We start from the raw sequence: 24,101 nt of genomic DNA on the forward strand, positions 1-24,101 counted from the left end.
TGCCATTGGAAAATTTTGACATCCATTATTTACATATTTCTAAAATACATTTTCAGAATATCAGTGTGCTGTTTTAGAGGTGTATTCAGAGAAATCTTCTCCATTAGTTTTCATTTATGAAGCTTCAATTATCAGACAAGAAGGTTTTAGCTTTGCAGATTTAAATGTGTTTTATAAACTGCATCTTGTTTCTCAGATTAATGAATGGTCAATTTTGCCTACTGGAAACTTGTTTTCATAGGCCATCTTAGAACTGGCATAGTATTTTCCAGTTCTATATTAGGGTTCTCTCCTAATATATTCCCCTTCCTATTCCTAAATATATTCTGTAGATGCTCATCTTCTTTGAATTATATACCAACAGTTTAGAAAATAATAGGAAGAGAGTAGAAGTAGATATTTCCCACTTTTATTATCACAAAAATATGTATCCTATAAAGCTGGAAGGATAGCCAATTCCCCTCAACTATACAAGGGGCAGCTCACCTTTTTTATATTTAAATAAGCATTTATTTTAAATAAGCAGGAATACTTTTTAGAGAAATATTTAGAAACCTGAACTTCATATTCATTTTAAAAACTACCAAGTCTACTGGTTTAAATATTAATTATTTAATTGTACAATATGCCATAAACATGTAAATATAATTTTGCTTACTACAAAAAGGACATGTTTTTACGGCTTCTTTCTTTCTTTCTTTCTTTCTTTCTTTCTTTCTTTCTTTCTTTCTTTCTTTCTTTCTTTCTTTCTTTTTTCAGAAAAATACATTTAAAACAACAACTGAATAAGTCTTTACAGAAGAATACTGGAGTATTGTTTGTCTGTTGGAAAGCTTTGTATGTTTCCTTTAAATCAAGTTTGCAAGATAGCTTACAATTAAATAGTAGACAATACTAGGCATATACAAAAAGAATATAAAGCAACTTGTGATACTTCCTATCAGAGTTTGAAACTCAAATGCTGGACAAAAGGAAGGGCTAGATGAGAATCTCTTTCTCAATTTTCCTTAATATTCATGCATTGCTAAATATGTGCTAAATGCGGGAAAGAGAAATAGAGTTTTATTGAGATCTGTAAGTATTTGTCATCATGAAAGCATTATGTTATACATGAAACTTGGAAGAATTATTTCCATAGGGTTAAACAAATTATTATTAAGAATATATTTTGAAATGGTACATCTGTGCTGTTCATGTGCAATAGACTGGACATATCCTTGCATTGTATTTTTCCTTCTTTCTCTTTGTTACCTGATGTACTCTTTAAATAAGTATATGTATATTATGTTCAGTATTAAACAATATGAAGATCTGTCATTTGAAGAAAAGGAATATTAAATTATCTTCAGATTCAACCAAAGAATTAGAGAAGGTATAATAGATGTCCCATGATACCCAATAGGACTTATGCCTTGATACATATGTAAAGGATCAGTTGTGTTAATCATAAAGGACTTTATATGACAGTTAAATAAGATGCTATGTATTGTAATATGAAGCTTATTTGAAAGCACAGATACAATGATAAGCAAAGTAAACAATGCATTATCAATATATCAATATAAATATATCAGTATCAACAAGTAGTTGATCATCAGACGTAAAAATATACTTTCTTTTTAAAGAAAGCAATGCAAGTAGCTGTGGTCTACAAACGAAAAAAAATGAAAATGCTAAGAATTGAAAATGCTTCATATGGTAACAGGAGGAATCCTTTAAGGGGGAATCCTTAAAGGTTTTTGATGAGAGCCTAAACTTGGATTAAGCGTGAGCAACCTTTTGGCGCCCAAGGACAGCACTGATCTCTTTGGAAGAGAGGGGCTGCGCTGGCAAGAACAATGAAGCAAAGAAGGTGGGGGGCTACAAAATTTGCAGTGGGGTTTTTTATTTTTGTGGGATATGCAGGATTTAGCAGTGTCATTCCTTGCTTTAGAATTGAATTGTGTTAAATCTATGCAGTTTTCAGTTTTATTATGAGTGTATCTGCTCCAAACAATGGGAAATCATAAGTCATTTTTTCGGCATTCACATCACCAGTATAAGACTGCAGTCAGAGCATGCTGAAAGGGCCATAGAAAAAGGGTCAGGATTTGCATTTGGTCCACATACAGCTAACAGAGGCAGCACATTAAACCTGAGAGCAGAGAATGCTTCCATTTTTTTAATCAATACTTGCTATTGACAACACTAACTCTGTTTGCAATGTTTTAGTACATAAAAGAACAACCTTTCCCATTCCACGAGAAAGCTCTCATGTCACAGATCTGCTGGAGAAGATTAAAGTAAATCCCAAAATCCAAAGTGGACAATGGAATCTAGTCTTCCAGCTAAATGGAAGACTAGATCCCAACCATTCTTCCAAATATGTCACTTAGTATTTCTCAAACCTAAGAATCCATTTTATGTTAGTGTATTTTTATAAAATCAACAAGGCAGAGCAGAATGGAACAAACAGAAATAATTTAATATCCAAAGGAAATGCTGTAACTGTTTCTCCTTTAATCTTCAATTGAGAGGGGACAGATTAATGAAGAAAATAAAGATGCTATTTCTGGGCTGAGATCTGCATTAACAAGGAATATACACATGAAAAAAAGGTTGACTTTTATTTACTTAAATGTCTTCTAACTCTGAATTTCTCCAGTAACATGATTTTAAACATTTAAAGCCTGTTTACAGGGAGACTCTGAAAGTAGCTTCAAACCATTATATCCCTAATTGAATTCCCCAGGAGCCTAGTAAACTCAAAGGAATAAAGAAAGAAATCATACCATTTGCTAAATCATCTCCAAGCATTTCTCACTGTGAAGTTGCATGACCTGTTACAAGCTTGAATTGATGATTGCAACTGAACTGCTGAACCTCTGTTATTTAGATGAAAATTGTATAAAATGCTGCCCATTTGAAATAAACAAATTAAATCATACCTGCCTTCACTTTTTATCTCTAATTATAAAGAAGGCTTGCACAAAAGACTAGGATGTGTACATGCTGATGAGAAAAAGCTAAAAAAAAGGACAGATATATGTAATTTTCCTATAAGAAGCGGGTTACTCTAACGTGCAAATTGGCATGGAAATGGGTCAATAAATTCAAAAGAAATTAGATTGTGGTATACAGAAATAAAAGAAATATGGTTGTGCATAGGCAATTCTCTCATGTCTTTAGTTAAAAGAAATCTAGACTTGCAAAATCATTCTGCAAAACCTGCATATTCCCCACCTCCATGTTACCCTTTTGTGTGTATCAACAGATCACAAGAGAAGTCATTGTTTTTATGGTAACTTGTTAAATAGCTCCATATTCTCAGAAACTTACCGGGCTTATAAGTTATTCCTGGGGGGAAAAGGAAGCCTTGCTGGGCTGCTGCAGCTGCTGCCAATGTCCGCTGGTCGTGTGGAAAAATTGGGATCATGAGAGGAGGCATGTGACCCTGAACCTGCTAAACAGAAGAGAGCATCTGATCAGAAATTGCACCGATTTGTCTTAACAAATATCTCTCTGCCAGCAATAGTTCACAGAGTCCCACTAAACCTTTCCCTTATCATAATCTTTGCCAATTTCACAAGATTGAACCATTAGAACCCACGGTGTCCAAGGTGCCATAGTCTCATTCACCATCCTTTCTCTTCCTTGCTTTGGAAATACCCGTGAAAGGTCATCTTCTGAAATATACTCTTCCTTATTTTAACTTTATCTCCATTTAGACTGTATCTCCACACCCATGTACAAGTTGTACTATATTTGAGCCTCTCCAAATGCAAGTCTACAAAACGCTAACCCTTCTTTATAAGTATTTCCTTAAATGAAACTGCAGTTCTTAGGATTTAAAATTAAAACAACTTGCCTTTCAATTAAACTGATATTATTTGCCATATATACCTCACTGTAACATATAAGCCATTTTATGGATGTAAGCACTGCAATAATGCCTGGTATTTTGGAATAAGTTCCACTATTTCAAATTTCATTTGACCTTCATTTGTGATGGAATGGAATTATGAAGGCCAGGCTCAGGGAGAAAAGTGTTTTCTTAGTTCACTGCAAGGGCATGGGAACTGCAAGAGGATGAGGCTGGCACCTCTCTGAGGAATTCACGGTGTTGTGGCTGGCTGGCTTGGGAGCTGGGGTTTCAGTCTGGGAAGATTCTTGCTAGAGGTTGTGGCTAATAAACATAGCGGAACTGATTTTGCACTGTCTCTTGGAGTTCTTTGGGTTAAACCTGACATCATTGACATAATGAAAAGCAACAATTAAACATTCAAGTAAAAAATTGCAAAAATAATTTGTTTTGGTTTGTTGTTTTTATCAGACCAGGCATTTGACAATGAGCTAGAAAAATTGGATGCAAGTATTCCTTTTAGAAATTCAGTTTTAGTTCCTGGAATCCTGAATTCATGGTATCTTTATCACAAGGGAACTGGATGTGTTTCTTTTGTGTGGGGGGGGAGGAATCATATTCAGAAATAATACAATGATTTTATTTAAAATTACCAGTAACATCAACCCAAAATGATCCTTATGGTTCAATCAAAAATTGGTTTATAACCAGAAAGATAATTTCTATACCCTGTCTTGTTCCAAATGAATGGTATCAAACTCCATTAAAAAGTCAAAATGAACTTCGAGCATTTTTTTTAATTCCAAAAAATAAAATAGCCCTGGTAAAAATCCATATGCTGACCTATGACACTGCTTAAATACTGTCAAATTTTCTTGTCATATCCATGTTCCTCTCCCAATCCCTGATGTAGACCAGAAAGGCTACCGTGTGTACACTTCTAAGAGAGTTAATTTACCAACAACTTTTCTCTGGGGAAAAGCCCTAAGATGTAGGTTAATAAAGGTCAAAAAGAATATAAACACTTTACAGTATTTTTCAGAATCCATTTCTCAGGAAAATCAACTTATAATAAAAAGGTCTTTGTGCAATTACTGCCATAGCATTGGGGCGTGAAAGAAAGTAGCTTTGAGCAGCCATTTCTTTTATTTTAGCTGAGGTAAGCCTCCTTCTCCACTTCAGCAGCACTTGTAATATGGTTAAATTGAAGTTGTGCCCAGTACCAACATTTAATAATACTATTAGGTTTTTTGTGTGATGCTCATTCGTCCTGAGTCTCTGAATAACTAAGAATCGAAAACAGTTTCAGTGTCCTATTGTATCAGGAAAAATCTAGCTTCTTGTAAGAATGGAATACAGCATTTTTTATAATCACCCTGAGTACTTTCAGCATGGGTACCGAATCAGTTGGATGGAGGACAACTTTTGTATCCCAAGGTAACCAGATGCACTAACGTAATAAAATAAAATATCCACAGAGTCTCTTGTTGAATAACAGAGGAAAAAAGCAGAAGAACCACAGATTTGAGAAGGATGAAAAAGTAGACACACAAATGCATTGTACATTTCTGAAAGTTACTAAGGCATAAAAGCATGAATCTACTACTCAAATCCACATTCCCAGACAGTGCCTACCTTCTTGAAAATTAAGGTGAGATTATAGGTTGGTGTTTGGCTTTGCAGCACACCAGCTTAACATTAATAAAATCTGAAAAATAAAGCAGGGCAGGAAGCAGAGGTATCCGTGGGCATTACACTACTTACTCCGGCTCTACAATCCAAAACTATGATACTATGATCCTTGGGGCAACAGGGATTAGTTCCCCTCCCTTACCAATGTGATGGATCATCTGGTGGCCAAGTTTACTGGAACACAAAATATACTATATGCTCTCTGAATGCTTCTCCCACATTGTGGAAGAAAGAAGCCCTGAAATGAGAGGGAGGCAAGAAGAAAGAAGCAACAAAAAGCTTAATATGAGACAGCACAAACAGTTTATTTTGCTGAAAAATGTAAACTTTCAAAACAGAAACAGAACAAAAAATCTCAACAAGGAGAGCTTCCATAAAATGATACAGATTTGAATGAAATGAATCAAGGTCAAAACTGTAGTAAATGCCAGAGATAGCTGTGTAGTGGGGACCAAACAGTAGAGATGCCAAGTCAGGAATCAAAGGACCCTCCCTCCCCAACCCCCGCTTTTTTTTTTTTTTTTAAATAACATGCAGAGATGGAGATTCAAACCAGGAATATGGCAGTCTTTCTGGATAGGCTTCAAGCAAGCTTTGCAGAGGTAGTAAAGCCCAATCCATGAAATCATACACATTACTAGGAAGATTAATTGCTTCCCTGTTCATTGAATGTTTTTGAAAATCAATGTACCCACAGAGGCCGAAGAGTCTCTTTCCTTCACAAAAGCCATGCATTCTTGCACCAACACCTTTTTCTCTTTGTCTCCTCTGCTAACTTGATGCTGATGCCTTTTTATTTTTGCCATCTGCCCTGGAGCTTCATTAAAGATACATGAATGGACTAACTGGCCTGATATCTTGTGAGGAACAGGTGCTATTGTTTGTCCCTGAAGACTTGCACTAAAGATCTGACTCTGAATACTTGAGATAGAGCATCTGCAGCAGTCAGTCAGAGAGCAACTTGGCAAAGACCTTGCAGTGTGCTAATGTGCAAACACAGTGACACTCAAGGGGACTCATTTTCTCTTTCATGAAGATTTAACTATTTTTTTTCTTATAGGATTAGAAATACGTACCAAAATCTTCACAATACTCTTTAAAGCCTGCCAGTGAATTTCAGGAGCAAAACTATGAAAACTCCAAATTTATCTGCGTGAAATATAGATCCAAAAAAAGACAGCTTTTGATGTCTTCCCGATGTACATTAACAATACAAATGAAATAATCACAGGCTTTTCATGTTTGATGGTCAAATTCTGACCTGGTCTTAGTTCTTAATTTCATTCCTAATTAATGGCTTAGTTTCAAAGTAATGTGTTATGATTACGTGACTATTTTAATTCTTTCTATCTCTCCCCCTATATATTTACCTATCTACTTAAGCAGAAGATTGGGATCATCATCCTACTTAGATTTTAGGTTTGAACAGCATCTGTGATGTAAAGCATTTCAAGCCGCCAATGGAATTAGTAGATTGTAATCTCTGTGCACAACAACATCTCTCAAGGCTAGAAATATTATTGCTATGATATTATAAACAATAGATTCATTAATCAGGCCAATGCTTTGAACTTGACTGATATGGACAATTCTTCAATATGTTAATGACACTAATAATAGGTCATCATTTATGTTTATTCATGGCTGGTGGTAGTTCCTTATCCTGTATCGGATACAGATACAAGTTTCCTGAACTTGTATCTGTATCCGATAGATAGATAGATAGATAGATAGATAGATAGATAGATAGATAGATAGATAGATAGATGGATGGATGGATGGATGGATGGATGGATGGATGGATGGATGGATGGATGGAAGGAAGGAAGGAAGGAAGGAAGGAAGGAAGGAAGGAAGGAAGGAAGGAAGGAAGGAAGGAAACAGATTCAAGTTCAAGAGTGGAACTACCACCAGCCACTTTCTCTACATGGAAGGCATCGGCTGTATGCTAAGAGTGAATGAGACATCAACTTGCAGATCCACCTGGCATGGATCTACAGTGAGGACATTGGGATGTCATTTGGACTGGAGAAGTATGACTGGATGGTAGTAAAGAGAAGGAAGATAGATACAACTGATGGGGGAAAATACCAGTGGGCCACATAGCAGACATAACACCAGCTACAACTACCTTGATATCCCACAGTCACACGGGAACCACGATGAGGAGGCAAGGAAGACAGCAACATCCAAGTACCACCAAAGGATAAGGCAGGTCCTGAAAAGCTAGCTCAATGGGAAGAACAAGTTCCACACCATCAACACATATGCCCTGCCAGTCATTAGATACCCTGCTGGTATAGTGAACTGGCCAAAGGAGGACATGGAGGCTGCCAATGTGAAGACCCAGAAGCTCCTCACAATGTACGGAGGTTTCCACCCCAAGTCCAACACCCAGAGACTGTATATCAGCCAGAAAGAGGGTGGGCAGGGTCTTGTGAGTGTCAAAGCCACGGTCCTGGGTGAAACCCAGAGCATCCAGGAGTACATCAGTAAGATGACACCCAAAGATGATCTGCTGAGAGAAGGCCTGAGGCAGCAGCAAACATGGGAGGAAGTTCAAGCAGAGGAAGTGCCATGGCAGGGCAAGACCCTGCATGGGATGTACCATCGACAGATAGCTGAGGTGGCTGGCGTTGGGAAATCCTACCAGTGGCTGGAAAGGGCTGGACTAAAAGACAGCAATGAGGCACTGATCATAGCAGCACAAGAACAGGCACTAAGCACCAGATCCATAGAAGCAAGGGTCTACCACACTAGACAGGACCCAAGCTGCAGACTGTGCAGAGAGGCCTCAGACACAGTCCAACACATAGTGGCAGGGTGCAAGATGCAGACAGGAGCAGCATATACTGAACAGCACAACCAAGTAGCTGGCATTGTGTACAGGAACATCTGCACAGTGTATGGGCTAGACCCTTCCAAATCCAGATGGGCGATTCCACAGAAGGTCATGGAGAATAACAGGGCTAAGATCCTGTGGGACTTCTGGATCTAGATGGACAGGCAGGTACTGGCCAATCAACCAGATACCATGGTAGTAGACAAGGACCAGAAGACAGTGGTGGTGATAGATGTAGTGGTGCCAAGTGATAGCAAGATTAGGAAGAAGGAGTATGAGAAGCTGGAGAAGTACCAGGGCTTGAAGGAAGAACTAGACAGGAGGTGGAAAGTCAAGGCCAAAGTGGTCCTAGTGGCGGTAGGAGCACTTGGGGCTGTGACTCCTAAGCAGGGAGAGTGGCTCTAACAGATCCCAGGAGCAATATCAGTGTTCTCTGTCCAGACAAGTGCAGTGCTAGGAACAGCTAAGATATTGTGCAGAACCCTCAAACTCCCAGGCCTCTGGTACAGGACCCGAGACTGAGGAAGACACATACCACCCATAGGGGTGAGAGGCGAATTTTTTAAACATAAATATATAGAATATATAAGAACAATGGTAGGATTATTTTTTCCTCTTTCTGAACTTTGAATAGGACCCCAGTTCACTGAAGGAGACTTAAAATAGGACTTACTACTGCAGTTGTCACAGAGTTATTCATCTTTATCTTTCTCTTTTTACTGATTGCCCTAGTACAAATCTATTTTGGCCACTACTGCAGTTTGGCAGTGTGCATATCAGGGTGTATATCATATCATCATTAGGAATTGGGAAAATTTACCATTTAACTATTAGCAAATTCAGGTAGTGCTAAAAGGTAGGAGGGAAGGGAAAAACACAAAAATAGAACCATTTCAATTCGTATTAGACTAGACAATCTGTAGCCTGTTCACCGGATTTGCCATCTTGTCAACAGGAACCATTTCCATGTTATTGCCTTGTCAGGTTAGAGCTGTTTGCATTGTTGGTTAAAGCAGCATGCAGGCATTACAAAGCAGAGAAATGGGCATTTGAATAGACAGTTTCCTCTCCCTCAAAGGCTGATGCCCCCAATATGTTTGGTGGCCTTGGGGCTTCACTTATTAGAGGAAGAAGATGGTTTTACAGCTCTTGAAAAGTAACAGGATGGTTGCAGGTCCAGCTGACAAGACATGAATGGTATTTATCCCACTTTAACTACCAAATACCCTAATTTCATCTACATAGCCTGGTGAGACCCTCTGAAGATTTTACAGGTGATGCAAATACCTAAGTTATAAATATATATTTTAATGTTTTGTATGCATATATTTTACACATATGTATATACATATATACATTTGTACCTTGACTCCTGGCAACTGCCTGGACAAGAAGTCCCTGCAGTTTTCTTAGCAAGATTTCAGAAGTGGTTTGCCATTGTCTGCTTCCTAGGGCTGAGAGAGAGTGACTGGCCCAAGGTTACCCAGCTGGCTTTGTGCCTATGGCGGGACTCCCAGTTTCTAGTCTGATGCCTTAACCACTATACCAAACTGGCACTATTTTATTAATATATATGCTTTAAAACATGCATATGCTAGAAAACAAATGATATATATATATATATATATATATATATATATATATATATATATATGTGTGTGTGTGTGTGTGTGTGTGTGTATTTCTACGTTTATTTTAGGTACTTAATATGAATAAATTGCATGAAGACATTTATTTAGAAACTATATATTTGCAGTATTCAAGAGAAGAAATAATGCATTTTCCCTAAATTAAACATTTTCTTCTAGCAACCTTATCATTTGTTTGAAACAGGGCAGTGAACGAGTCATCTTATATATGCATGGAAAACACCCTATATAATTATATACAGTGAAAAGCACTCATGGTGACTTATGTGTATCTCAATAATGATTGTTAAAAAAACATATTTTGTAAATGGAGGAGAAGCTATGTGAATACTTAACAATACATTAGTTCCATTCTGCAGTCCAATTAGGTTATCCTTCATTAATGTTTGCTCTTCTTGAGAGTCATTCAACTATAATTTGAAAAGTATATATAAAAATAAATATAATCCTGATGTTCACTATGGTCATATTGATTCACAATAAATTTATAATAAATATGGACACAGTGGACATCTTCATGTTTATTATTATCTGATTATGTCACTGTGTATTTAGACCACATAGTTCATTCAAATGTACTAACTTTGTTTACCTGTCTCTCCTCAATTATACTATCAAATCCATGTTTTAATAGCTTGCTTGTTTTGTGCACTATTTATATCTATATATTGAATTATGTAGTACCTGGGAACACAAGAATAAAATATGATTAATTAAATTAAAAAGTCTGCTTTCAAGAAACAGTCACTGGGAGGGAAGGAGAATGCTCAGCTATAAAAAAATTAATAAAACATGTTATGCAGAAGTGAATTTATGGTTCATTTGGAATTAGATATCTACCACCTTCTCAATCCATACAAATGCATAATCTTGTCAATTAAATATTATTGTTAAGGTCTAGTAGTATGTTAAAATCACTTTAAAGTGCAACTAAGGAAAATTCATGTGTATTTATTACTCCATATGGGTCTATTAGTGGGCATTTTATTCAGATTCGTGTTGTAAAATCTGCATAAACTCAGCATATCGTTATCCCCATGTGTGCATTTGTTTGGTTAAAGGATAACAGCAAATTTCAGTTACTACAACTTCTGAAAAAAATCAAGAGAGCTACAAGAGTTCTACTTTTTAATCAGATCCAAATAGTTTATGAGTATAGGAGTGACGAGTTGACTATTATGCAAATTCTCACAGCTAGTGGTCACTCTGCCATGACAGAAGACAGAACAAGTCAATTAATTCAGATATTCTACAAAGCTAGTGAAGATGTATGTTCCTTATTTCCACTGTGACTTATTTTCTCAGAAATAAGCAAAAATACTTTCCATTATGAGTTCACAGATAGATTAGTTCTACAAGATAACAGCATCAATTTGTATGATGTTTTGGGTAGCACTGAAACATCCAGTTGATATTCTTTGCCACTCAAAAGGCTGATGGTATGTTTATGCACATGATATACTTAGTTTTTAAGTGAGGTTTTAAGCATTGATCTTTATTTTGTATTCATTTAGAACAAACGCTTTCTATTTTATCGTACTGTAAAATATATAATTTTATATGCAGTGTGCCATTCCAAACACTTGCTGTAATTCCTACCAAAGAAATTAGGAAAATGGGAAAGGAAATTGATTTTACTTTTTAAATATATAGGAAAAAAATCTCATTTATAAGTAACGTATACATTTGTAATAATAAGAACCAATATTTCAGGCCTAAATAATTTTTTTTAACACCAACTGTAATGAATGACTATAAGAAAGTATAACTCTATATAAAAAATTCATATTCAAGCAGACACAGCCTTATGTTCCTGGACTGGTGTACAACCCGCATCTCCCCATCTTATAGACAATACAGAATAGAACAAAATAGACATGGATCCTAACCTTATCCCAGTATCACCCCTTTCTGTGCCCTTAAATGTTAATGTAGGAAAGAAGCATGTCATTCACATAGCTTACTGGTTTCCTTCTGATAAACATTATTAGGCAGTTTAGGGGGTCAACTAAATTGGAGTACCAGCTTATATACCATGTGGATAACATTTATGTTACTTCAAATATTTTAAAAAATATTTTCTGGAATCAGTTGAGATCTACAGCCAAATAAATATAGTTAAGAATAAGGTGAGAGTATATATGTATACGTAGGCATATATATACACAATTCTTCAAAGAAAAACAACTTGTCTTATTGACATATCACAGTGTAATAATATTTATACTGGTAAATGCATTAGTAGTTATTTTCACACTGCTTGTGAATATTCTTTTGGTCTTGTGTCCTCATGCCAAATTAACACTTTTTTTCCTAAATCACACAAAATCCACATTGGATGATTGCTGGAAATCATGGGGTGCACCTTAGACATAAAGGATTACACATGCTTCAGTGCAGAATGGCAAAGGTAGAAGTACAAACAGAAATGAAGATGCATCCAACTGAGCCTAAATTCTAAGTTATTTCAAGAGGGGAGCAAAACACCAACAAGCAAGGAAATAAGTTTACAGCTGGTTCTGTACGTTAGGAAAGAGCATAGGGTGACTCATAGCCAATCCATTCAATACTATTCAATTCCCTCCCACTGTATTGGTACTAAGACCAATACAAACTGAATACGGATCAGAAGGAAGTTGTATCTAAGTCTTCCACTAATCCCTACTTGAGTATGTCATAGTTAAAGTTTCAAAAAATTGTATTCTGAATGCTCTATATGCCTGTAGATTGATAGTGTGACAGTAGAATCCTTTCCATGCCATATCACTCAGGTGAAACGATGCAACCTGTCCAGTGACTTTTAGCCTTACTTCTTCCTGCATAATATTGCAGAAATGGAAGAGTATGGCAACAGAATCTCTGATATTTCAAGAATTATTTATGGCTTTTAAGTAAAGACTTCAATGACACACCTACAGGGGTGCTTATGCTGCCATGCGATTGCTCAGAGTCACTGAGAATGTCTTGAGAGCTTCTCTTCAGAATCAGAGCACCGTATTGTGCTCCTACACTGACTTGCCCAAATCTTAAGAAAGCTTTCATTCCAATGCAACAGTATTCTGACTGTAGTTTCTGGGACAAAATAGCCACATCTATATAGAATTATTTGTCAGTAACAATGAACTTTTGTCCAGCTGTGACTATTTCTCCACTATTACAGTCAGGCTTTATCTGCTCAGGAAATGCCTGTTTTAACTGACAGGTAGAAGATTAAATCTACAGCTGCTGAAACACAATCTCCACTGTTAGATAGGCTTTCACTGAATAGCACTACAAACACATAATTTGTTTATGTTGTACCAGCAATCTTTGACAAAGCAGAATGTCTAGCTGAGACAAATGTGGTTAAACCCATTTATTGTATTATTTCTGCTACACAGAGCAAGCTCTTAAAACATAGAAACTAGTCAAGGCACAAAGCTCTAGCTGTCTAAAGAAATCAAGAATAGATGACTTCTTGTTACACTACCGCCCTTAAACAGTATGGCATGCTCCCTCCTGGAAAATATACATTGAGATATTTTTTTTAAGCACAAGGTTCAATGATACTTATGTTTGCAGCCTGTGAGGTTTATTTGTGTTAAGCCAATAGAAAAGTTAACCATTTTCTTCATAACTGGCAATTTAAAAAGTCAGAATCATTTTATGCATAATCGTAAAGATATAAATATATCTTAATAGATGTACCATAACTTCATATACATTCATCCTGATTTGGATACCCGAGAATACAGCAAATACTTTCCAAACTCACTGCTACAAAGATAACCATGTAAAACAGGCTTCTGCTAGGAAGATTATCAGTCTAGATCCAACCTTTTGCTACCACAGCACATGTTTATCCAACAGTCAGTTTCCTTTCACAGTTTGTTGCTCTTAGGAGAATGTGACAATAGAGTTTTACTTCTTCAAAGTTGTCTCAAAAGTTGGCTAATCTTTTCTCTAAATGTCATCAAAATTAATGTATTTCAGGGGACAATTTCAGAGTTTTTTTTTAAGCATCCTCAAAAATGATTCAAATAAACAAATGACATTAATTTTAGTGAGAATTCTTTAGTAAGCTCCTTATACCACATCTTATACTGCTGTGAGGCCCTATCATGCATTTGTAATGGAGATGTTCCCAAAAATATTTAGATACTGAAGTGAACAATGCAATTTTCATAACAATATACTTTTCCATTAGAAATGTTTTAAAATAAATCAAATTGACTATTATACTTGAGAGTATCGTATGACCTAATAGCAAACTCTGTAGAATGAGTACTGCCGGGGCACTGACCAAACCAGCACCATTGAGAAACAAGAGGAATATTCACATTCTTGAAGGGAGTTTTGAGTTTGCAGAAAAATAGAAGTATTTTTTTTTTAATTCATCCAAGAAGCCAATTCCCACCCCCACCCCCTCAAATAAGCCAATGAAAACTGTGCCAGCTCATTCACTAGCCACAGACAGGGCTGTAACCATGAAGGCAGAAATGGGGGGAAGAGAGTGTGGAATGTCATAGAATGGCTGGATGTAACTGGATAGGAAAAGGATGACTATGAATAGTCCTTCCAAAAAGGATAGTTTCTCTTACCATGTCTTCTATGGGTGAGGTTTTCAAACTTTTTCAGGCAGCAGACCTCCTGATCAAGAGGGGTAGGGCTTTGAATGTCAGCTGAAGTGCCCCACCTTTTATGCCATACCTTAGAACAATTGCTATGGATGCCCCTGAAAAGCAGTGAACAGATGGCTGAGTGCATTTGAGGTGGGTCCCCCCCCCCCACTTCTTAGCTCTTTGCAGATAATTTTTTGCAAGGGATTTAGAGGGTGGGGAAAAAACCACCTGGAATGCATTCATCCATTTGCTCCTACTCAACACCCTGCTTTTCAGGGACATCCATAGCAATTTTTCTAACAGGCTGCAGGGGAAAAAAAACTCTCCACAAGGGACTAAGGCTGGTATATGATAATATACTATGTGCAAAGGGAAGCCACTTCACATGGAGCTGCCATGCTAGCAAGCATTTAATTTTATAGTCAGAGGCAACTCTACATACATCTTCATTACATACAAACAACACTGATGGCTGCAAAATTGTCAGGAAGACCCAGCTTTGAACAGAACTATCAGAGTTACTGTAAGGGTCTCAATGAACTTTTCAGAGATTTGTCCATACTACTGCTTTACTAACACTCTTTGAATTCTCTATACAGTACATTGTTTTTTTCTGTACAAGAATGTACCCATTCCATCCATCTATTGGAAATTGTGGGTACATGCGTTTACAAGGAACACAATCATAGTTCTTCTCTTCTCTTCTCTTCTCTTCTCTTCTCTTCTCTTCTCTTCTCTTCTCTTCTCTTCTCTTCTCTTCTCTTCTCTTCTGAATTCTGAAAATCTGATATATATTCCAAGTATTTGCACAACAAATATTGAAAAAGAATAATTTGGCAAACAAATAATTTACTCCTAAAAGAGCAGTGCATAATTTAGAAGCAGGAAATAGGGAAAAGCAAGCTAATATTTGAATACTTCTTCAAACTGCTTTCTCCCAAATCTCCCATGGTCCTGACGTACTGTATACCCTCCACTGTCCGTTTATTTATTTTTTAAACAAATGATCTTATTTATAATATTCGCCATTGGATTTGAAAGCAAGCACAAAAGCTGCCAACTCATATCACTGCAATTGGCATAAACATTTTTTTAAGTACGCAATAAATGGGCTGAATCCCTGGGGAATCCCTGAAATAGCACGGATAATGAAGGGAATCCATAACAGACATAAACAAATTCAGAACGATGTCTGTGGCCAGCATCATTATGTAAGATATATCGGCACATATTTGAATGTTCAGCTTCAAACCCTATGTCTATTATATAGATTCAAACACAGTGTGGGGTTCAGATAACAACACTTGTCTTGGAAACTTATTATACAGAGGACTAAAACCAAGCATTATGCACAATAACCTAAACCTTGTGGTAAGACAATGCAAAGAATACTTCGAACACTGCATTACAGCAAGCTTTGACATAAAAGTAGACATCCTGTCTTACTGGGAAACCAGTACATTCTTCTCCACCCTTTTCTAGGTTTCAATATTGCACTATTTAAAGCTGCTGCATAAGGGATTGGGGAGATTTCACATTAAAAACTGGAGACCAGTATACTAAAACCAAGGGTTCTGATATACATTTTCCCATGTTTTTTAAGCAAGATACTCATATCTCCTAAAAGGATGCAACAATAACACTTGCAAATGTTTTTGGTAATTATTAATACTGTAGTATAAATTTCATTGCTATGCTCAGCTAGTTAAAATATGTTTTGTTCACCTCAGGGCACTAGCCTGTATATTTGCTGTTACTGACTTTTTCTAGGTTTGTTTAAAAATATACTTAAACTGAAATGTTAATCACAGCTTTGAGGTAAAAGAATCTGCAGGAATAGCTGATTTTTCTGCTTCTTCTCCAATAAGAAAAGAGAATCAGTGGAGATAGAATCAGTGGACTGTGCTATCCAGTTATAAATTCTAGATCTAGTTCTTAGATCTCTAGGCTAGAAAGGAATAAAACTGTCAGGTTCAGCCCAAGAACAGCAACGAGGCAATCCAGTCCAGTCCAGTTCCTTCATTAGCTTGCACCTAATAGACAGAATCTTGCCAGACTCAACCTATGCTAAAGCAACTAGTGGCTATAACCCTGTGAGGCCCTAGGGAGGGGCCAGCCTCCTCCTCTTTCTATTCCCACGCTCCTGCTGTGGACTGAGGAGGTGCTTGCTCTGGAATGTCTCCCCTCCTTCCTGATAATCTTGATCCTCCATTCCAGAATTTCCCTCGCTCAAGTCTTCATTACAAAAACTAAATGGGGACGATGAAATTCCAGGCTCAGTGGATACTTAAAAAAATCTATTTTATTGTCTCCATAATAATGGCAATATTAGCAGCTTCAGAGATACTGATGATACTTAAGGAACCTCTTGTAGAAGGCAAAAAATAATAGTACAAAAGCCAACCCCCCCCTTCTCTATATACATACATACATGCATACATACATACATACATACAAACCCTAAAATGAGGTCACCTAATAGTGCCAACCCGATGCAAATAGTTTAAGAAATAGTAGCAGTAAGAGACTTCATTTTGTTGGTTTGAAAAAGCCACAGGGATGATGACAGCAATCATGAAATAAGAGACATTTGCTTCCTGGGGAAAAGTCTATGTAATATATCTACATAAAATATTAAAGTGTAGAGACATCACAAAGGTATGTATTGTCCAGGCCACGGTCTTCCCAATAAAAACATATGGCTGTGAAAACCTGAACAAAGAAAAATCAATGCCTTTGAACTGTGCTACTGGGGAAAATTGTTGATAGTCCCTTGATAGTCAGCAAGAGGAACATATAATTAAATATTAGATGAAGTAAAACCAGGCAAATTACCAGAAATATTAATGCTAAAGCTTAAATATTTTGGATACATAATGCAGAAGCAAAAGTCTTTGAAGAAGACCATTTTGTTTGGAAAAAAACCAAAGGCAGTAGAAAAAGAGGCTGGCAGAAAAAAGATGGCTACATACGATACTGTCTCTGATATTATAATCATGAACTTAAAAGAACTCAAATAAGCAGCTTCTGACAAAGAATCCTGGTGAGTTGTTGTATGCTGGGCCATGAAGAGTCAGAAGCAACTGCATGACTGAACATGTTCTCAACATTAAATTAATAATATCAATGTTAAATGTTAAATAATGCAAGGGAATCAAGCAATAAAGGGAAAGAGACTAAAACATTGAACTCTGCCTCTCCTGAATCAGAAGAAACTATGGAGTTGCTCTGTGATCTCATTTAGCCTTCTACTGAACTCCCCTACTGAAAGATTTGTTACAACTTTCATCTGTCCAACCTTAGCTTGCACATTCTCTCATGATTTCTCCTTCTTCCTTTACTGCATGTCACGTGTCCCTGCTGAGGCTTTTTTCAAAGCTATTGATATATTCATCTGTATCATCTCTGTCCATCTGCTTGTTTACCTGCCTATCATAATACAATAAAATAGGAATGTGCAAAACTCATAATTTTGGTTATCCAGTATCGGGAACACCTCAAACCACTCCCAGATCAGAGGATTTGCAGAGGAACCCCTGCAAATCCTGGAATAGCATGGTCTAGGAAGAGATTCAGCCTGGTCTGGAAGGAGGAAAAAACATTCAGGATTTACCCAAACATTCCATTCCTGAATCACTGTGTGAGCATATCCCTACAATATGATCCCCTTTCTGAAGCATTCACTGAGTTCATAAGCTCCTTTAAAACAAATAAGAATTGTAAAATTGTAAAAAAAAATAAGAATTGTAAAAAAAATAACAATTTAATGAGCTCATGGACATTGTAAAAAAAAAAGTTGTAAAAAAATTAATGGGAAGGAAGTTTTTTTTAAACACACACACACACACACACACTAGTTTTCTGTGGATCAAAGGGATGCAAGGACCTATATAAATCCAAACCATTTTATTGCCTACCTTTGCCGGGTATATTTCTATTCTGGCAATTTTTCCTGGTAAATTTCTGACCTTTAGAAATGTGATGGTCCATTTAGAGGAAAGGCAAACAAGAATTTGGTACCAGAAGCCACACATTTTTACTGTAAAATACCCTTGTGTAGCAGTTGTGTGGTGAAGTCACTACAGGAAGCAGATCCCAAACTTCAGATCTCGGAATCATTGGGGGCTTTTTTCGCTCACTATAGCTGTATATCTATATCTATACACATACATACACACACATGAAAACATGAAATTGGGCTGATTTCTAAAAATGAACAAGACAACCAAAGTTCTTAGTTTTTCTTTCTTTAAGAGCAACAACACTGGGATTCTGAAGAGGCTGCTTTTTTGAAGCATTTCCTGGAGTGCTGCAAACTTCACGTGTCATGTAGTCATTCCAGGAAATGTCACAAAGAAGAAGCTTCTCTAGGGTACTTGATGCTGCTACTAGTGCAAAGACATTTTTATTTTTAAATAATTAGCCTTGACCCTTTCACCCATTTTCTGAAATAAATTGGACCTTTAAAAAAATGTAGGGAAAGACAAATAGAAATGGGAAGTCATCTCTGCTAGAAAGACATGGCAGTGAAATCACAAACAGTCCATGAATAATTCTTTTACAATCCCGAATAGAAGAGCTTCTTCGGTTTATAGATGGAAGTGAGATTTATGGAAGGCTCCCGAAGAAAAGGGCAGGGCAACAGTTTTGCACACCTTAACATCATTTCCTATCCTGCTTCAGATTGTCCTTTCAATCTGCAAGAACAGATTTTCAGGGTTCCTAATAGAAATCATTTCTTCCCCTTCACCTGTAAGTACTTCCAGTGCAAATCTGCTTGTTTATATTTCCTTACTGAATTATTTTTAATAACCAGGTCAGATATCTTTATAGCTACAGATGCAATATTTCAGTTAGAAAAAGTAGGAAGAGGAGGCACTTATTAAAACCTTATTAACATTCCATAATCATTTCTAATCACATCCTTGTAACTTGTTTGCATGGATCGTATCTCCTGGAAGTTAATCACACTTACTATACCTTTGTAAAATTTAGCTCTGGCTTAACTTGGATCCTATGGTAAATGAATGCTAAGACACCTACAAAGGAATTTTTCTCATACTTCCTTCCTGCTTAGGATCCAAGCCAATATCTTCATGCCAGCTTCTCACTGTAGTACTAACAATAGCATGATGACATGGCCCATTCAAAACTGAAGCAAAAGAAAAATCCATGCTGTTTTGAACATTTCTACTTCTGAAAGTTGCAAGTAATTGAACAGGCATACTTATAAAATCAGGGGTGGAAATATTACAGTATAATATAATATTTTTAGTGGAAATTCTAAGTACTAGACTTCTCCACAGAGGGAAAAAAACACTGTTGAAAATTATCGGTGCCTCCTGCCCAAATACCGTTTCTGCTGGGTTAGCAGCACTGGCCTGCCTTGTAGTGAATTCAACATTTTAGTACTTGGTGCACATACATCACCACGTATTTTAGGAATACCACCATGGAAAGTGCCAGTGAACAATACACTATTAAATTAGCAGGTCATTTATATAATCTTAGCAACAACATCTAGTGTTGTCTCTAAACCTACATCTACATCTCTACCAAGCCTTCTCAGTGATTCTAAAACTTCTAGGCAAATTTCCAGTATTTGAGGTCCATAGGCATAATAAAATTAAAAGATGGCAATATATGAAAACAAAATAAGGCATATGTGCATGCATACAACCCCATACAAATTCCATGTAATATACAGTTTGATCCTTTTTAAAAAATTAAAAAATCAAACGCCTAAACTTAATACCACGTTGAAGATTGAGGCCCAGCTAAATGGCCCTTGTGTCCCTCACCCCATGCCACCCCTATGATCTCAACAGGAAATGTGAAGTTTATAACAGTCAAGGAGCCATAGTCGAAGGATCATATGTCAGCAATTACAAAAATGAAAGCAATTATGAAAATAAAACCATGTAATGATATTATTTGCACTAATATATATATATATATATACACACACACACACACACACATATAGATACATATACATATACATATATATTGAAATTTACATTGTGTAATACTTCTGAATGGCAAAGACACAGTCAGCTATCCAAAAAAGTACATTATAGGTTCCATATTATAGGTAGGGCCAGAAAAAGTCCTCATGAGGCCTGGGATTAGTGAGTTAGTGGACCCCTATTCTATCTGCAACACTAAGTACAAACACAACTGTGTACACTCATAAAAACTTGGGCTAATTACTACTTCTAAGTCTATTCTACCTCTTCATATTGCTCTGAGGATAAAAATAAAGACTTCTAGAAGTAAAATATATAATATAATAAGAGTGTTTTGCTTTGTTTTTACTTTATTTTAGAAAAAAAGGATAAAATATATCTGAAAAAACACAATTGTTTTTCACTGTATTATTCAACATAGGCTTCTCTTATATTAAAATAGCCAGGTGTGTAATTAATTTTGCTTTCCTCTGTACATGCACTGCCATGCTTGTGAAGCAGAAATAGATGCATCTAGTAATTCACTTGGATGTTTGCTCGCATCTTTGCCTACTCAGAGTCAGCAGCTACCAAGGTTTCCTAAACCATATAGTACATCTATTGAACTTGGACAGGGAAGAGGGCTGGAAGTCTGCTGATGTTCAGCAAATGGGTGGGGCTAAAATCTAGAGGAGGAGGAAGGAAGAGAAAATGTAGAAGGATAGGTAAAAGTAAGCAAACTGTCCAAGTGGCAGAAGGAAATTAATGCTGGTGGTATCAATGGTTGGACAGACTGAGTGATTGGAATGGAGCTGAATAGGAGAACTAAGGTGGCAGGAAGAAGTTGTGAATGGCAACTGTGTAAAGGAAAATGAGGTGGAGGAAGTGGAAAGGAGAAGAACAGAACAGACTGGGTCTTTCATCAACTGAGCAGATTTGTTATGGCCCTGCTGGACTTGTCTTCTGATGAGGAGGAGGAGGAGAGAGTAGAGCCAGGGGCTTCTATGGATAATAGTCCTGGAGTGGGTGATTCCAGCAGTGATCAAGCCAATGGCTCCACTCTGGCTGAGGCAGATTCAGCAAGATCCTAGGACTCCCTGCCTGCATCCACTGACAGCTTCTGAAACTCTGAAATTCATCCACTCAGTCCCAAGCAGAGGCATGCTTTAATGATACAACAGCAGCGGGCTGAGCTCCACAGGTCAGACGGAATGCCCAAAAAGCAGACCAGCAGGAGAGTGGACTTTAATGAGGAAGGTACCTCAGCTGTGCATTTGCTCAGCTTGGCTTATTTATTGGCCTCCCTCCCTGAGAGAAATGCTGAGAACAACTTTTCAAGCCTCAGCTCTGTCGTGTTTACCTCATCATGCTATCAACTCTGGATTCTACCTCATCGTGTCTCTTGTCTTGTCCCTTGGATGTGTCACTTGTTTACTGGATTCCTGGTCTCAACTTGTGCCAAGCCTTTGACTATGTTACAGCTGCTGTCTTAGCTACAGGTAAAAAGGACTATTTGCTTCTGAAGGTTCTGCCTGAGTTTGCATATCTCTGGACCATGGCAGGCATCCAGCTTGCTATCTTGTGGGCTGGCTGCCAGCAGGGCCAGGCCAGAAAAAGATGCAGTGCTGTGCCTGTGTGCCAAAAGTTGGCTGCAGAGGTGGCTCAGGAGTTGAAAAGAAGAACTTTGACCTGAGCTGGATAGTAAAGAAGGCCAATCTGCCAGGCATGAACCCTCAGTGACTGATGAAAGCAGCCAGGAGAGCCAGGAAGTGCCAGCAGCAACCACAGGTCCTTTCAGGGAGTCTGGCAGCTTTAAAGCCCTGGGCCACCATCAGAAGTCTTCAAATTGGTTATTGGGGATGTGCCAGATGAATTGGGCAGGTGGGCATGAAAGACTGGCTGAAGATAAAGGTTCTCTGGAGAGAGAGAACAGGGTGTGGGGGAACTGATTTCTACTGATCCTGCTAACAGCTGTGGGGTTGAGGGGGTGAATTCTCCAGGAAGGTTTTATTAAGAAGGGAAGTGGGAAAGGAGAGTGAATGGTTGCTAAGCTGATAGAGTTTGTCTAAGTGGCTTGTTGCCAAATCACCAGGGTTGAGTTAGGTGAATTATCTGAATGTGGAATTGGCAAGTTTAGTGGGATAAAGGGGATTGTGCTCTGTGGGTATGGGAGCCAAGGGACAGACAATTATTGGCAGATCTAGTAGAGATACAGGAGACAGCAGTCAGACTGTAGTGGAGACAAGTTAGGGGAAGATATGATGAGAGGCACTAAGCAGCCCTTTCCTGCAGTGTGTTACCAGTTGCCACTGCTATCCCAGTGACTTCACTCCAAGGTCCAGGTGACCAGATTGCTAGAGGCCTTGGACTCAGTTTGTTGCTGGTTAATGCCATGACCATATATGATAAGATCACATGGATGTAGGAGTGGGCCTCGAGTAAATCACAAAAACGTGGTTCAATGTTGCCCTCTCTGAGATCTGCCCAGATTCTCATGGGGACAAGAAACATAAGTGGGAACAATCTAGATTTAATTCTCACCTAGGAGCAGCTGCATTGATATTTGAGGATAGGGTAAGTTCCAGTGGGTCCATTGCTGTGGTTAGATCACTTTCTGGTTTACCTGAAACCAGCCATTATACTGGGCAGTGTGAGGTATTTTGTTTGTTTTTTGGTGACAGTACCTACCCATAGCTTCCCACTAGGGATCCAGATGGTGCCTTTGCTCCTGAGCTTGAACAAAGAACTGGTTAGAAGGGCATTTGAAAGTAATACTCATTTGCTGGGTGCCTAGTTATATTAGCTTGAATGTTATTGTTGCTATCATATATATTATTTTATTAGTTGGCTTTTTATAACAATACAAGAGTGATTGTAGCACACTGTTAATTTAATTGTATAACACCATGAATGCTTTTCTTTGTGAAAAGAAATCAAGTTCTAGGGCATTATTTGAAGGGACTAAAGATCAACATTATTAAAAGTAAAAGGAAGGAATATAAAGTTGATTTGATCAAGGTTAAAATAGATATGTTGTTATCACTGGTAACCTTTAATGGACTTTTGCTGACATCAGGACTGAAATTATGAGGCTTTAAGGATCTGTTTATTGATATGAGATAGGATATGGAAAGAAGAGATCATTTGTTGTATTTTAAGAGAAGGTGACAAGTTACTAAAATTGTTTATACTTGTAATGAAAGGGGAAGTAATTTCTTTATACATTCCTTTTCTTTATTATATTGTTATTTTTTTTCTTTTCTATTTTTTTCTCTTCTATTTTCTTTTTCTTTTCTGCATCTTCTATTTTTTCTTTTCTTTTCTAGTTTGTATTAGGTTTTTTTATCATTGTAGTTATAATTTTTAATCAAATTACTATATATAAAAAAGAATACTATGTAATGTGAATATCAGTGTAACCTAAATCACCCATCCCAATCTGGGGACATGATCTAGCTGATAACATCTCAGTGAACCTCCAACTGCAATCCCCAAATGTTATGAACTCAGCAATATGGCAGTCCATCT

General features: G+C 37.3%; 1 protein-coding gene across 16 annotated transcripts in view; it reads right to left on the reverse strand.

The window, feature by feature from the left end:
* Positions 1–24,101, reverse strand: part of SOX6 (SRY-box transcription factor 6) — a 469,019-nt gene that overhangs the window by 111,860 nt on the left and 333,058 nt on the right. For 14 of the 16 annotated variants that reach the window (XM_088145996.1, XM_088145997.1, XM_025162930.2 and 11 more), the window contains one exon: positions 3,319–3,442. In XM_088145996.1, the coding sequence (XP_088002122.1) occupies positions 3,319–3,442 (124 nt within the window). The remainder of the gene's footprint in view (positions 1–3,318; positions 3,443–24,101) is intronic. The other 2 variants (XM_088145999.1, XM_088145992.1) reach the window with 1 other exon arrangement.

Source organism: Python bivittatus, unplaced genomic scaffold (assembly GCF_059951505.1).
Source record: "Python bivittatus isolate LINGU-HERP-01145 unplaced genomic scaffold, Pbiv_v1 ctg000480_np1212, whole genome shotgun sequence".
Classification (NCBI taxonomy): domain Eukaryota; kingdom Metazoa; phylum Chordata; class Lepidosauria; order Squamata; family Pythonidae; genus Python; species Python bivittatus.